General features: G+C 35.0%; 3 protein-coding genes and 1 long non-coding RNA gene across 9 annotated transcripts in view; 2 read left to right on the top strand and 2 right to left on the bottom strand.

The window, feature by feature from the left end:
- LOC125648189 (uncharacterized) overlaps window positions 1-7,183 on the bottom strand; it is an 18,747-nt gene extending 11,564 nt beyond the window's left edge. Inside the window, exon 1 of the mRNA XM_048875152.2 lies at window positions 7,146-7,183. The gene's annotated coding sequence lies outside the window, so the exon portion shown is untranslated. The remainder of the gene's footprint in view (window positions 1-7,145) is intronic.
- Window positions 45-2,330, top strand: LOC130047255 (uncharacterized). Its single transcript, XM_056141878.1, has 4 exons — window positions 45-216; window positions 717-958; window positions 1,491-1,868; window positions 2,234-2,330. The coding sequence occupies exons 1-4, from the start codon at window positions 163-165 to the stop codon at window positions 2,328-2,330; spliced, it is 771 nt and encodes a 256-aa protein (XP_055997853.1). The 5' UTR covers window positions 45-162.
- Window positions 3,191-5,704, bottom strand: LOC125650092 (uncharacterized). Its single transcript, XM_056141877.1, has 5 exons — window positions 5,539-5,704; window positions 5,289-5,371; window positions 4,185-4,911; window positions 3,843-3,949; window positions 3,191-3,697 (listed from the first exon to the last, which is right to left on the bottom strand). The coding sequence occupies exons 1-5, from the start codon at window positions 5,702-5,704 to the stop codon at window positions 3,314-3,316; spliced, it is 1,467 nt and encodes a 488-aa protein (XP_055997852.1). The 3' UTR covers window positions 3,191-3,313.
- A 212-nt stretch (window positions 7,184-7,395) lies between the features above and the next one.
- LOC125647687 (uncharacterized) lies at window positions 7,396-13,356 on the top strand. 6 transcript variants are annotated; one of them, XR_007360065.2, is made up of 5 exons: window positions 7,396-7,460; window positions 7,908-7,981; window positions 8,182-8,259; window positions 9,966-10,129; window positions 11,194-13,356. It is a non-coding gene; the product is annotated as an uncharacterized LOC125647687 (long non-coding RNA). The 6 variants fall into 6 exon arrangements; XR_007360064.2 differs by lacking the exon at window positions 8,182-8,259 and having other exon boundaries at window positions 7,402-7,460; XR_007360066.2 differs by lacking the exon at window positions 7,908-7,981 and having other exon boundaries at window positions 7,437-7,460.
- The last annotated feature ends 575 nt before the right edge of the window (window positions 13,357-13,931 follow it).

The raw sequence follows: 13,931 nt of genomic DNA, 5'->3' as shown, positions 1-13,931 counted from the left end.
CGCGCGCTGAAATCGAAAACGAGGCTAAGGTCGGTAAACAAAATGTCAGCGTCAGCACGGGGAGGACAGGGCCACGACAAACACTGTTGTGTACCATTATGCACTGGAAATGGGAGATTAAATCCAGAGTTATCATTTCACAAAATACCAAAAGCATCAGAAATGAGGCGAGCATGGATCCAAGCCATCAGAAGAGATCCCGGTCCTCTTTTTACCGTGAGTGATATTGAAGAGGTCTAGACTAAAGTCTAGTCTACTGTCTAGACTGTCTGATCTGCGTTATGCGTATGATATTATCGTTGTGAATGTGTATTACATGATTACTATTTATTCTTGAATTTCAATCATCCATTAAAATGACTTTCACCATACCAAGTGAGTGTTTATGACCGATGAAAAACTGTAGGTAAAACAATGGACTAGGTCGATCAGCTGACAGCTTGTCCTAGTTACAGTGTACTTCAAAACAAGACGAATTATCAACGATACATATTATTATATGGTCATATGCTAAGAAAAAAATAATAATCATTATTGTCATGATCGAAGATATAAAATTATAAATTAGATGATATGATTTATTTATTTTTTTTAATTAAATTGCAAACTTTGAAATGAGCAAAAATGATCTAGGGCCTATAATGCAAAAGTTAAACACATGATCAAAAATATTCTTTTGGTCAAGTAATCATACAATCATTTCATAATATTTATAGATAAGTGAACAAACCGTAGTTTGCTCTCGCCACTTCAAACCTAGTGATATTAAATGGACACCAGTAAGAACCACATTGAAACCGGGATCTGTACCTTCGATTTTCCATTGGAAGGCAGATTCCAACACTCGACGTCCAATTGTAAAACATCCCATTCCAGAAAAAAGACCAAAGCAGGAGTTTGATGATGAAAGAGAGAGACCCGATGAAACAGATTCTATATCAATGTCAAATGAGGATGGGTAATTTTGATTCATGTGAATTGTCCAATTATAAAAGTTAAAAAATAGGTGATGCCTAGTATTATGATCTGCTGTACACTGCAGTTTTATTTACTTGTACATACATTTGCAATTTTACAAGCAATATCAATGCATAATGTATGTGTGTATCTATCATTAATGTTAATTTAATAAGTTTTTGTGTGAATATACAAGATAATTTAATTGTTACCATATTGATATAGTGCAGTGCACAGATTTATACTTCATTTTGTGTTGTATTAGTTTAATATATTTCAGGATATTGTTCACCAAGTCAAGATATCTATTTATAACATGAATCATTCTCGGAATAGTTAAGCTGTTGCCAAACTGATGACTTTATAATACTCAGTTTGCAATAGTTATCAACTGTTTTGAATGGTTTACCTTACAACTGCTGCTGGACAGTAGGATGCTGGTCATCATTTAATTGTGGGAGGTATGTTTTATTTTAAATGTATTAAATAGAAGCATTACACAGTTTCAGTATGTTTTATTACCTTCATTATAGTTCTCCTCCTCCTGATGAAATGCAGAGAAAGATAGTGAGAATCGAAGAATTAGAGGCTTTGTTACAGAAGAAGGATGAAGAAATAAGGAGTATACAACAAAAGATGGAGATAGAACGATTTGGAATCCAACGTTTTTCAAATGACAATTCAATGATACAATTCTACACAGGTTTTACATCAATGGCTATGTTTTCAGCTTTCTTTGAATATGTCAGACCTACTGCAACCTGTATGAACAGCTATTACTATAAATCCTGTGATAAATCCAATCAGCAGATCACAGTCAGCAAACAAAGAAGCATGCTTTTAATTGATGAGTTGTTCATGTTTGTGTGCAGACTAAAATGTGGTCTTATGGCACAAGATTTAGCAGTCAGGTTCAATTGTCATGTGTCAACAGTTAGTCGCAAGATCATAACATGGGCAAACTTTTTGTATTTCATTTTAGGCAGCATGAATATTTGGTCTAGTAAGGAACAAATTTATGAAAAAATGCCGCAGTCCTTCAAGATGTTTTACCCCTCAACTAGAATCATAATTGACTGTACAGAGATAAAAACCGAGCGCCCATCATCCTTAGCACTAGGATCCAAATGTTATTCAACGTATAAGAGTTCCCACACATGGAAAGGGCTTGTTGGAATTGCTCCTCATGGGGCTCTAACTTTTGTGTCTTCTTTATACACAGGGTGTTTGTCAGATGTTGAAATTACAAAATTATCTGGTCTTATTGATCTTCTAGAAGAAGGCGATTCAATTATGGCAGACAAAGGGTTCGTCTTAAACAAAGTATTAGAAGGGACAGGCATATCTGTCAATACTCCACCATTTCTTCTTAGCCAAGGTCAGTTTTCAAAGCAGGAAGTAGAAGAAACACAAATAATTGCCAAACTTAGAATACATATTGAACGACATATTCGGAGGGTCAAAGAATACCATCTATTTGATGGTGTCATCCCCTTAAGTATGACAGGTACAATTAATCAGTTATGGACTGTTGCAAACATGTTGACTTTATTTAGAGGTCCTCTTGTTAAAGATTGGTGCAAATGAAAAACACTGAAATTGTAAGTGACATGTGTACATATGACAGTGCATGTATAAGAATACTTCAGATACACGTTACAACATGCATTTTCCCTTTTCTAATTCAGAGGAATGGTATTATGTACATCTATTTATACTTAATCATTACAAGAATTATGATGTATTACTTATACAAAATGTATATTAATTTTAACTTTTGACATTTTCCTTTCAATAAATTCATGACAAGTGAGGGTTCTTGCACTTCATTTCCCTTTTATGCCCCTGTACTAGAAGATTAGGGGGCTCATAGTGTTTGGTCTGTCTGTCTGTTTATCTGCAAAAACTTTAACCCTGGCCATAACTTGTAAACTTTCATATTTCACATGTTTATACCTTGTGACCAGACCTTTGTTTGGTACCAATTTTTTTTATGTCATGACCTTGACATGTAGTTTGTCCTACCTTTGAAAAACTTCAACCTTGGCCAAAACTTTTGAATGCTTAGTAAAAGGGCTTTCATATTTCACATGTGTATTCCTTGTGACATGACTTTTTTGGCACTAGAATTATTTTGCTGCCATATGGGGACATCAGTGTTTCACAAAGATATCTAATTTTTATTTTATTTTTAGTGAAGATTATCATTATTATGAAAATATTCAAAGGTTAGTGAGGTTTAAAAGACAAAGCTTTTATTCAAGAAAGTGATCAAAATAGAATGAATCTATCTTGTTTTTCATGTCTTGCCACTCCTCCTCATCAAACTCGATAACCTCCAAGTAAGACAAAGCTTTTATTCAAGAAAGTGATCAAAATAGAATGAATCTATCTTGTTTTTCATGTCTTGCCACTCCTCCTCATCAAACTCGATAACCTCCAAGTGATTTTCATCACAGAGCCACACAAAGAAGTAACACCAGTTTAGACCAGTCACTGCAAGTTGCATCATGACTTGGTAGAAGTAATTATGATTTTTTTTCAGTCTCCACACATCTCCAACTTTAGTCAAGTAGTTGCATTCTGACAAGGGTTTTACAGGGCACTTGATCTCAAGCAAGCCGTAAGGTTGATTCATGGTGGGGTTGTATACCTTCCGATCAGGTGTAGCAGCAAGCCATGGAGCATAAGGGCTAACTACAACTCCACATGGGTATATGTTGACATTGTTATCTAGTAGCTGCAATTTAAATATAAAATTAAATAAGATTTTGAAATATAGCAATTATCTAAAAGGTGCATTGAACTAAATAGAATGTAAAATGCCTTTGATCTTTTGTATACAATAGTGATGGTATGGGGTCTGATATCAAACTTAAACTTACTCTAACAAAGGCGTCAGCAGCAACTGCCTCAAATGACAACCCATGACGCATGCTCTCTGTAACAACTTTTCTTGTTGTCTTCAGTCTTCCAGTTAGAGGTTCATAGGCTGTGAAAAAGATTGAATGGAAAATGTTGGGATGTTTGAATTTATATACATGAAAGGTGAAGATAACGATCAATGACAATGATCATAACTCCTATAACGAATACCAAATAAAGAGTGGTGGGCAAACACAGACCCATGGATATACCAGAGGTGGGATCAGGTGCTTTAAAAGGAGTAAGCATGAAATTGTAAATATTACTTCATAACGTTGCATGATTTATTGTAAATGCCTAACCTGCTCTCCGCTTTACAATATCACCAGCCACTGAAGCAGTAATTCTCTCCCTACGGATTGCGTGCCACTTCGGACTCTCTCCTTGTAGTCGTGTCATCTCCTCAATTTGATGACATTCCTCCTCTGACACAAAAATTGAAGAAAAGCTACCAGTTCTTTTCTCATCCAGAATGATATGAAGTTGTTGTTCCATTAGATTTTCAGCGGGGAGAAGAGGAAATTCACTGGCATCTAAAATATTCAGTACATAATGTGGTGACAATTTCTGTTGCACTGCTAATGGGGATCCTTTTGGAAATTTACCAAATTTTGTCTCTGTATATTCACAGTCACCTTTACCACTCAAATTCACAACTGTAAGCAACAAACAGGTTTTGTCAGCTTCAGAGACTCTAGAACACAGTTCTGAAATTTTTGGAACAACAGAGTTGATGGGATTGTACAGAGTAGATCTCAATCCACGAGGTTGTTGAGGAGATGACTTGGCATTGTATCCATGCACAATCACGTTTTCAGCTGAACTTCCACAAATCTTCTCTCCTCGGGGCACATGCCAAGTCTGGGGAAGGGAATTCTTCAGAACATCAGATGGAATGCATTTCAGGTTTGCAGATTTCATATGTGCCAGAGTGAATAGGAGACCAGTAACATGACCACAGTGTCCCGACTGTCCAATCGTGCAAGAACAACGGCTACTCTCCACACATGGTCCATCTAACAGAACAATCTACAAATGGGACAATGACAACATAAACAAAACACTTCTCTGAAAATAATTTACTAATTCAGTCAATCAAATAATATTATTATAATATGTACACAAGTAAATATTGTAATATGTTTGATATATTTATCAATAATGGAGTGTGTTATATCTGGCAGGTATAATCAGTTTTGACATTTATTTCCCCGAATTTTCATAAGCAAATAAATTTATATTGTGTGTCTACCCCCCCCCCCCCCTTTTGTGGTATCAGTATCAGAATGTTGGCTTGAATTTATTTATAATGGATTACAATTTTGAGATAGTGATACATGCCTGTATAGTACAAAGTGCAATAGGCTATCATATCACAAACAAGTAATTTTCACTTTCATATTTACCTCGATATCATGAGGCGATTCATTCTTGCGCTGGGATCTATGGCATTTCCCCTTCACTACACATCCATTCACAGCATTGTGAGCTAAATTGTTTGAAAATACAAATTTGATGAGTTATTTGATTGATGGTGATTATTCATTAAACATCAGATTTAATGTAAGAATCTGTTTCTTTACGTTCGTCGTGTATTTTTTAAAACCAGCTGATTATCAATTCATAGGAAAAGGCAAACGAAGGGTTTCCACTTACTTGTAATGTTAGTCACATATCTCTCGCAGAAATATTTATATCCTTTGGATATTTCCTTTTCTCCAAGGCTTTGGCTATCTCTTTTGACAAATTTCTCAACGAAGCCGAACGTGAGGTCTGGAACGATACTTAAATCGTGCGTAGCAGACGCTTTTTTCGCCTCCATTTTCTGTTTTTGTTTTCACTCGATACGACCTTAGCCTCGTTTTGAGTTTGATATACATATTCATTAGATCTCATTAAGAAAGGAGTATTGTCCCACGATCGCGTCAATACTAAGATGTATTGTATTGTATTGTTTATTGGCTTTAAGCCTTACGGCTCATCAGCATAATACATATTCAATTACAAAGTATAAACAAAAAAGATGTATACAGTATGAAAAGTGAAAAGATGTAAACATAGGCAGTAATTTCTTCTTCACCAAATATTCGGCTTCTGACGAAAATCACAGGTCTTTCAGATATAACTTAAAAAGCAGGGGTCCCGTATGTCGACAGGCGTTTATTGGTTAAAGAACCCTCACTGCTAGGACAGTCAGCGCTAAGCTTAGGTCTAAATTTGTGATACTTTACTGACAGCTGTACTCAATATCAGTGAAAAATTCTGTACGGGATGTAAAACAAAGAAAACATTAATCTGATCAATAACAATACTGGGCCACTAATCAATCAATTCAATACATGAATGAATATTGTAAACAAGGGTCATTTAACCTACATGTAGTTAATCGTAGGATGTTACAAACATCATTTAACCTACATTTAAGCTACATGTTGTTAGCCGTGGAATGTTACAGGGATCATTTAACCTATATGTAGTTAGTCGTAGGATGTTACAAGCATCATTTAACCTATATGTAGTTAGTCGAAGGATGTTACAAGCATCATTTAACCTATATGTAGTTAGTCGTAGGATGTTACAAGCATCATTTAACCTACATGTAGTTAATCGTAGGATGTTACAAGCATCATTTAACCTATATTTACAGCTGTAGTTAGTCGTAGAATGTTACAACAAGGAGAACTGGACCTCCTTAGACTTCAGATGCTGTCTTAAAATACGGGATTAATTGTGGACCATATTAACATTTAGTTAGTCGTAGAATTACCACTACCACAGTTGCAATAAAATGATAATTTTAGAAAAGTGAGTGGAAAAAAATCACAATGAATTGATACAGTTCTATTTCCCCCTGTTAGTCAGAATGTATAAGGCGTAAAATTTAACCAAAAATTTAGTATAGAGTTTTAACATTAATCACTAATCTGTACCACTAACCACCTTAAAAAAAACTTTAATAGAAGACTTACCTCCTAATTCTATCACCGTTACTGATATATTGTCTCGTGAAGATAGTCGGAAGTTTATCGTCCACCAAGAAAGGATTTTGTAGGTAACTTATTGATTTTGCATTCATTTCAAAATATCATCAATTATGAAAATGATCGTCCACATTTGATGGAGAAATTAAATACATTGTTTACATATTAATTCTGTAGATTTTTGAATTATTTCAAATTTATGTGCTAGGATATTACTGAAATTAAACGAAGAAAATATGTGGTTCCATATTGATACAGAAATAATTTTGATAAATCTCATACCTTCTTTTCAAATTCTGTTCGCTCGTATTCTCATGACATTTTCCAAAATAAGTTACCTGTAAATTCGATACATTATATCTAAGATTGTTTATTATGGGGTAACTTCAATATAGGACAAAGAATTCCCTCCGTGATATTAAAACGGTGTTTGACTAAACTATTAAGGGCCATGTTTCCATTGTATGTCAGATTTATTAAGCTTCTGGTTCGATTTAAATACCCTACATAAATTAATTCAGCAATAAAGTCTCTGGGTCGACCTTAAATCGGCATATACCTGTGTAAATCCTAGTCTGACGATTTCCTTACCTCCTGGTAAGTAAAACAGGTGTATTGATGCATGTTTCGTTAAATATTTTAGGCGTGGGATTTCTTTAGTTACATGTATATATATGTATTTTCAGATAATCATTATAAATTTTATAAATATATATAAATATAATAGAAAATTTCGATTTATAGATATATCAAAACATTTTTCAAAAATAACTTCCGTAATCAGCCATTACAACGAATTGCAGAGCTCTATAATTAGAAATATAACTCGTTAATATGATCAGCAATCAATCAGTGACTTTAAGCCTTGTATCCCATTTGTCCTACTATCTCAGCAAGCGATCTACCAACGCTGTCAACGAGAAGAAAAAAAACCAACAGTGTCTTTTACGTACTGGGATTTAAAAATGTGTGTAAGACGCGGTATTAATGTCACTATATAGCTAACAGAGAATTAAACGACGTTGTGTCGATATTTCATCATAGGCATTCAATAAGACAAACAGCACAAAGATGATCACCCTGGGGTTACCATGGCAATTTACATAGTGTAGATCTAAGTAAGTACACATCATTGTTAGGTTGTTTATCTGTTTATCTATTTATTTGTTTATTTTACACTCATGTGAAAAAATGACTGTATAAATATAAAGCACTGTGTAAAGCCGTTGACAATGTTTATGTCGAGGGCCATTGTTAACCGATCGTTGTAAGATGTATTTAATGTTGACAATATATATGTAGGGTTCATTGTTTACAGGTCGCTGTTATTTGCTTTTGATGTTGACAATATTTCCGTGGACTCAGTGCTGACTGGTCGCCGTTGCATGTACATAAGGTTGGCAATGTAGAGGTTCATTATTTACAGGTCGCTGTTACATTGATTATGCTGTTAAAGTACGAGAAGGATACATATTTTTGATTTTTCTATAAGACTGTGTGCTTTACATATATAGGTATGGAGGGTTGAATTCTAGTTTGACATGATTAATTCAACTTGTTCACAAAACTCATAGATAATGTTACTGAAACCATTTCCTCCTTGTATTAACATGTTTTCATTTGACATCCAAGTAAAGTTTCCGCAATTGTACATTAGAAATTCTGATTTTGAGGCAGAATGTGCACACAGGGAGCAACATTATACATGTAGCAAGTTTTCATTGTTATTTAACAATAATCTGTATATGAATTATGAGTTAAAAAGATATCCTTATATTAAGATACGGCGGACGTATTCATTGCATCCAAGGGTTAAGATTTATCTTCGGTCATTTGGGTCTTGCACAGGCATGTTTCGTTTATATATATATATATATACACACACACACATATACCACCTTACTATGTTGAACTTCTGGATGTTACGAAGTAAAACGAGGATTATGTTGTTTAGTATTGTTTCTTTAATGGAAACCTACAATTATGTCAGGTTTTCACAATACATCAAAGACACATATCTCCTGAGGCATGGATAGACGGAATTGAATACCAACCTCGCTAATCATTTAAGATACATTTTGATTCAAACAAAGATAAAGAGTATTAAAATTTCCGGAGTGAAATAATCTCATCATACGTTTGTTTTTTTGTCTGCTGCTATTAAAAAAATGTTTCTTTTGAAATAAGCGTCAGCTCAGTATCGTATTAACATAGGAAGCGGCTGCTTCTTCTTAAGACACCTTCATTAGAAAGGAAAGTGACAGATCATTTGGATGAAACCATGGCATGGTAGGCGTTGGCACAGTTAAGAAACCTGACTGCAATATGCGATTTTCTAACTAATAGGACCGAAAACAACAAACGAAAGAGATTTATGCCATTAGACACGCCCATCACAATACATACAATATATCATATACCGGTTGACACGCCCATCACAATACACACAATATTTCATATACCGGTAGACACGACAATCACAATACATATAATATATCATATACCGGTAGACACGCCCATCACAATACACACAATATATCATATACCGGTAGACACGACAATCACAATACATATAATATATCATATACCGATAGAGAGGTTCATCTAACTACATACACCACATACAATATATCGGTATTTCAATCAAGACCTAAAAGGGAGAATGACATTCCTTTCAGAATGTTTGTAATCATATGAAATCAAACAAGAAATTAAACAAACGCGAGAAACATCAATCGATCTACACCAGTGGAGTTTAAGGAGAGAACTACAACAGATTCCAAGGAGCACAAGTCTCGTGGATCAAGCACACATTAAATTACCATCACACAAAAAGTAAACAAGAAATGTACAAGTAATTATCAGAGCTGTGTCTCATCTAGTTGTGGAATTCTAGGAGGTCACAGACTGAAAGTCAGGAGTGACAGATGCAGTAATCGCTATGTGACGTCATGTCGTTAGCAACAAAAATGAAGATGAATGGATTATACTGTAAATTGTTCGAAAAAAAAAATTAAGATTGTATTATCACTTGCAAAGAAATTGTGGGGGATCTTGAGTCATGCACAGCAGAATGATGTTGACGATTTTCAGTTTTTACAGATATTGTTCTAATAGTTGACCATGGCCCGAGTACCTCACATTCTGGTGGAGGAAGAAGACCTACTTACATCGAAAGAACATCAAGAAGAACGTCAGTGGAGCCAATTTTTCCAAAAACAGAAATCAGAAACACAGAAGAGGGAATTATCCTCAAGGGAGCGAAGGTGAGTCTAGAAGTATATCCCAAGAAATCAGTTTTATGTGAGACTAGTGAGTTTAGAAGTTTACCCCAGCAAATCAGTTTTATGTGTTAGTGAGTCTAGTCGTATAGTCTAACACAATGATTTAGTGGCATCTGTTACCAGCTCGTGCGTTTTGAAAGCGCATGCGATGAAAAAAGAATGTATGAATAAGATTGGTAAGAAATGTTTAATATACAGTGTATCTCTCGTATTCTTTTGATATAAAGAATAACTGATATCATGGTAAACTTTGCGTCAAAGTATAATCTTGTTGCTTCTTCCAATGTTAACGAAATTTTGGCATACTCATTGGATGAATATCGGGAAATATGTTACTCTTCAGTATTTATGTGACGAAGCTGACCGAGCTTTCCCGCATAGAACAAGAGCTGATATATTTTTCTATATCCATTCAAAATCCATATATTAGAGATTTTTCACATTATATACATGTAAGTTTCTAGAAGTGTACACCTCTTTACATTTCTGATAGTAAGTGAAGTTTGTGTGTCTATCATCACCTATAATTTATAAACGGGTGCGATGTCATGTTTAAGTTCAGGTTGTCCAAGGCTTTTACAGTATGGACTAGTATAGGTCAGCGAACGACAACAGCGAACTTTCTGTAAAAATTTTTTTTTTGATTTGTGAGATTTATTACTGTTCATTATTTTTATTTTTCATGGGAAAAAATATATGAAATACTCAAGAAGTATACATGTCGACAAACAATACATGTATGTATGTCGACAAACACAATATGTTCACCAACAAAACAAGAGAAATAGGTAGAAGGGAAACTGTTCTGGACCCATTTGCATGAATGCTAGCTAAATTGACCTGACAGTTATAGTTGAGAAGATGTTATGGTGTACATGTACACGAGAGTTAATGGTAAATTACATTTGTATCTACACTGTATCAGTTAGAATTAACTTTTGTTCCTCTCGGTAATTCTAGAAATTAAAGCTCAGATGTAGAGGACGTGGGTTATCATATTCATTGCATAATTTAAATGAATGATATTTCTATTTTCCATTTCTCAGAGCAAGATCGGCCAGAAAAATGAAGGAACTTAATCAAAGATGGCGGAATCTGGAATCGAGAAGAATAGAGAGAGCGAACTCCGAGTTAGAGCGACTGTCATCCACGTTATCTGACACTCAGCTGTCAAATGAAAGACAATATCCCGATGGTGATCATTAGGACCAGTTCCTAATGTGCTGTATGATATTTATTTACTTTTTTCGTTTCCCTTGGAACGAAACAACATTTGAGAATATCAATGTGACTGGCTTTGATGTCGAATTCGACTGACTACGTACTGCAACATAATCCAATTCACAGAGAACAAATCCCAGGTTTTCTTTAAAGAACAAATTCCAGGATTTCTTTAAGGGGTGGATGGGGCGATGCTGATTTTTCCAAAAGTTGTGAGCAGTTTTACGCTTTTCATTGGGAAAGAACCTATTATCTAGTTTTCATTACGTTTGTACTATTGGAAGTTCACTGTCCCTACAAGTTATATGATATTGTAATTATCACCGAATAACTAACGTTCAACAAATCACGTATGAGACAAAGGACCATGTAGATCGCATTAGCGTCTTGTACATCAATATACTTCAATTTTATTGAACACAAATGTTTACAACATGATATTAGTTGTTTAACACAATACTGTGAAAAATTTAAAGAGGAAACCATCTTATCCCTTGAAACAGTATCACGTGGTTCCTATTAGACAGAACTTTGTGGTTCCATTACATCGTATCAAATGATTCCAACCTGGGTGGGTTCCTTGATATCATTCAACGTGAACACTCCCTGTGGGTTTATTGTTGAACGTTGGAAACTATACCGCATGGCTTCTTTCTGCTGGAACCTCATGGTAAACTATACCGCATGACTCTTCTGTGCCGGAACCTCATGGATCCCCGGAAAGCGTTTCACGTGACTAATTCTGTCGGATTCTCTTGAAGCAACTAAAACCATATTATACTATGCGTCCCTTTAGTGTCAGAACCCCGTGAAAGATTCCATTACTAACAATTCAATAATCAGGCACTTCCAGTGAAACATGCGTGTGCATGTCATATTGGGTGCTGCTGTCGTTCATATTTCAATGAACAGTGCATCTTATATCTTACCATTTTCAATTTTAAGGCATTAGCTCGTCAAAGATTGCTGTGATGTCTAATTCTATGCCTTACTCCTCCTAGGCACCTGGTCCTAGCTGCAATAATGTAGCCCTCTCCAATTTTTTTGGGAGAGGATTACAACTCCATAGGATCTCCGTAATGGTGCAAATGCGTAAATGATTCACTCCCGCAACATTTTCGATCATTCTAAACATTTGCTGACTTTCTTTACGTAAATAAAATGATCATGATATTCTATGTTTCTTAGTCATTATATAAATTTACAACCTGCAACTTACGATTTGTGAGGCTCTATTCTACCGTTTTCAACAATTTCGATATATTCCAATTTCTCAATTCATATTTGTGTGCCATGTTTGATGTATTGAAGTTTCAACTTCCGATTGTCAAGTTATTTACATATGCCATATAAGGTAGTATTTACATCAATGGACACGTACGGAAGAGAAAGCTATTTCGCCGGTATTAAAAAGTTTTTGATTTGATATCACGTTAAAAAACGAACAGCAGAGTGTAAATTCTTTCTGCAACCATATGATTTTCCTTTCTTTGTCGGAGTGGCTCGAGTAAGTACATTTTTGCGCAGATTGTCAATGTTTAGGTTTTTCAGTAGATCCACCTACGAGATCTCGCGATAACAAGCATGGCGGAGCAGACGAAGAATTGTGCATGCTGTACATGATGTGTAATGAAAAACATCTGTATTAGACATGCCCAAGCACAAAGTTGGTACTCCTTTTGATGTAAACAACATTTGGGACTATTACACGGAGCTTATTATCGGTTATTTATAAAATTAATTTGCACCATTACGGACATCCTATGGAATTGGAGCCCTATCCCAAAAACGTCAGAATAAAAAAATCGGATAGGACTACATTATTGCAGCTACCTGATCCCACCTCTGGTGTGTCCAGGGGTCCGTATTTGTCTAACTATCTATTTTGTATTGCTTATAGGAGTTATGACATTGATCACTGTTCGTCATCTTCACCTTTCATTCATGTAAAATGCGCGTCATTGTTATTAAATTCATGATATTAATTTGCCAAGTGTGAGTTTTGGTTTTTAAAAACAAACATATTCACGCGATATCTATACGTACATGTACATGTAGGCAAAACGGCTGAACTATAGAGAAGAAAAATCAATATATGCTTCCAGGGGTGCATGAGTAGAGTTGCATGGGATACATTGTAAAGTCAGGAATTGTGTGGCATATTTATAATTGTGAATATTCGGATTTAAACGTTTAGATTTATCATGCAGATCCAGATATTTCTAAAATGTTCAATCTTTTTTTAGGACTGTGACCTTGACCTTTTTTCTCCAAAATCAATAGGGGGTCTTCCTAACCTGCTATTTAACAATATAACCAAGTTTCATTTGATTCAGTTTTAAACTTTTCGAGTTACTGTCCAGAAACCATATTTGTCTGAAGTTTTCAATCTATTTTCGGTCACTGTGACCTTGACCTTTTTTCTCCAAAATCAATAGGGGCCTTGCTGTGCTGGTATCCAACAATATATCCAAGTTTAATTTAATTCAAATTAAAAAATTTCGAGTTATCCTCCTGAAACCAAAATTTTTTGGAATTTTAAATCTATTTTCGGTCACTGTGA

The sequence above is a fragment of the Ostrea edulis genome, chromosome 6, assembly GCF_947568905.1.
Source record: "Ostrea edulis chromosome 6, xbOstEdul1.1, whole genome shotgun sequence".
NCBI classification, from domain to species: domain Eukaryota; kingdom Metazoa; phylum Mollusca; class Bivalvia; order Ostreida; family Ostreidae; genus Ostrea; species Ostrea edulis.
This window is presented reverse-complemented; position numbering and strand designations above follow the sequence as displayed.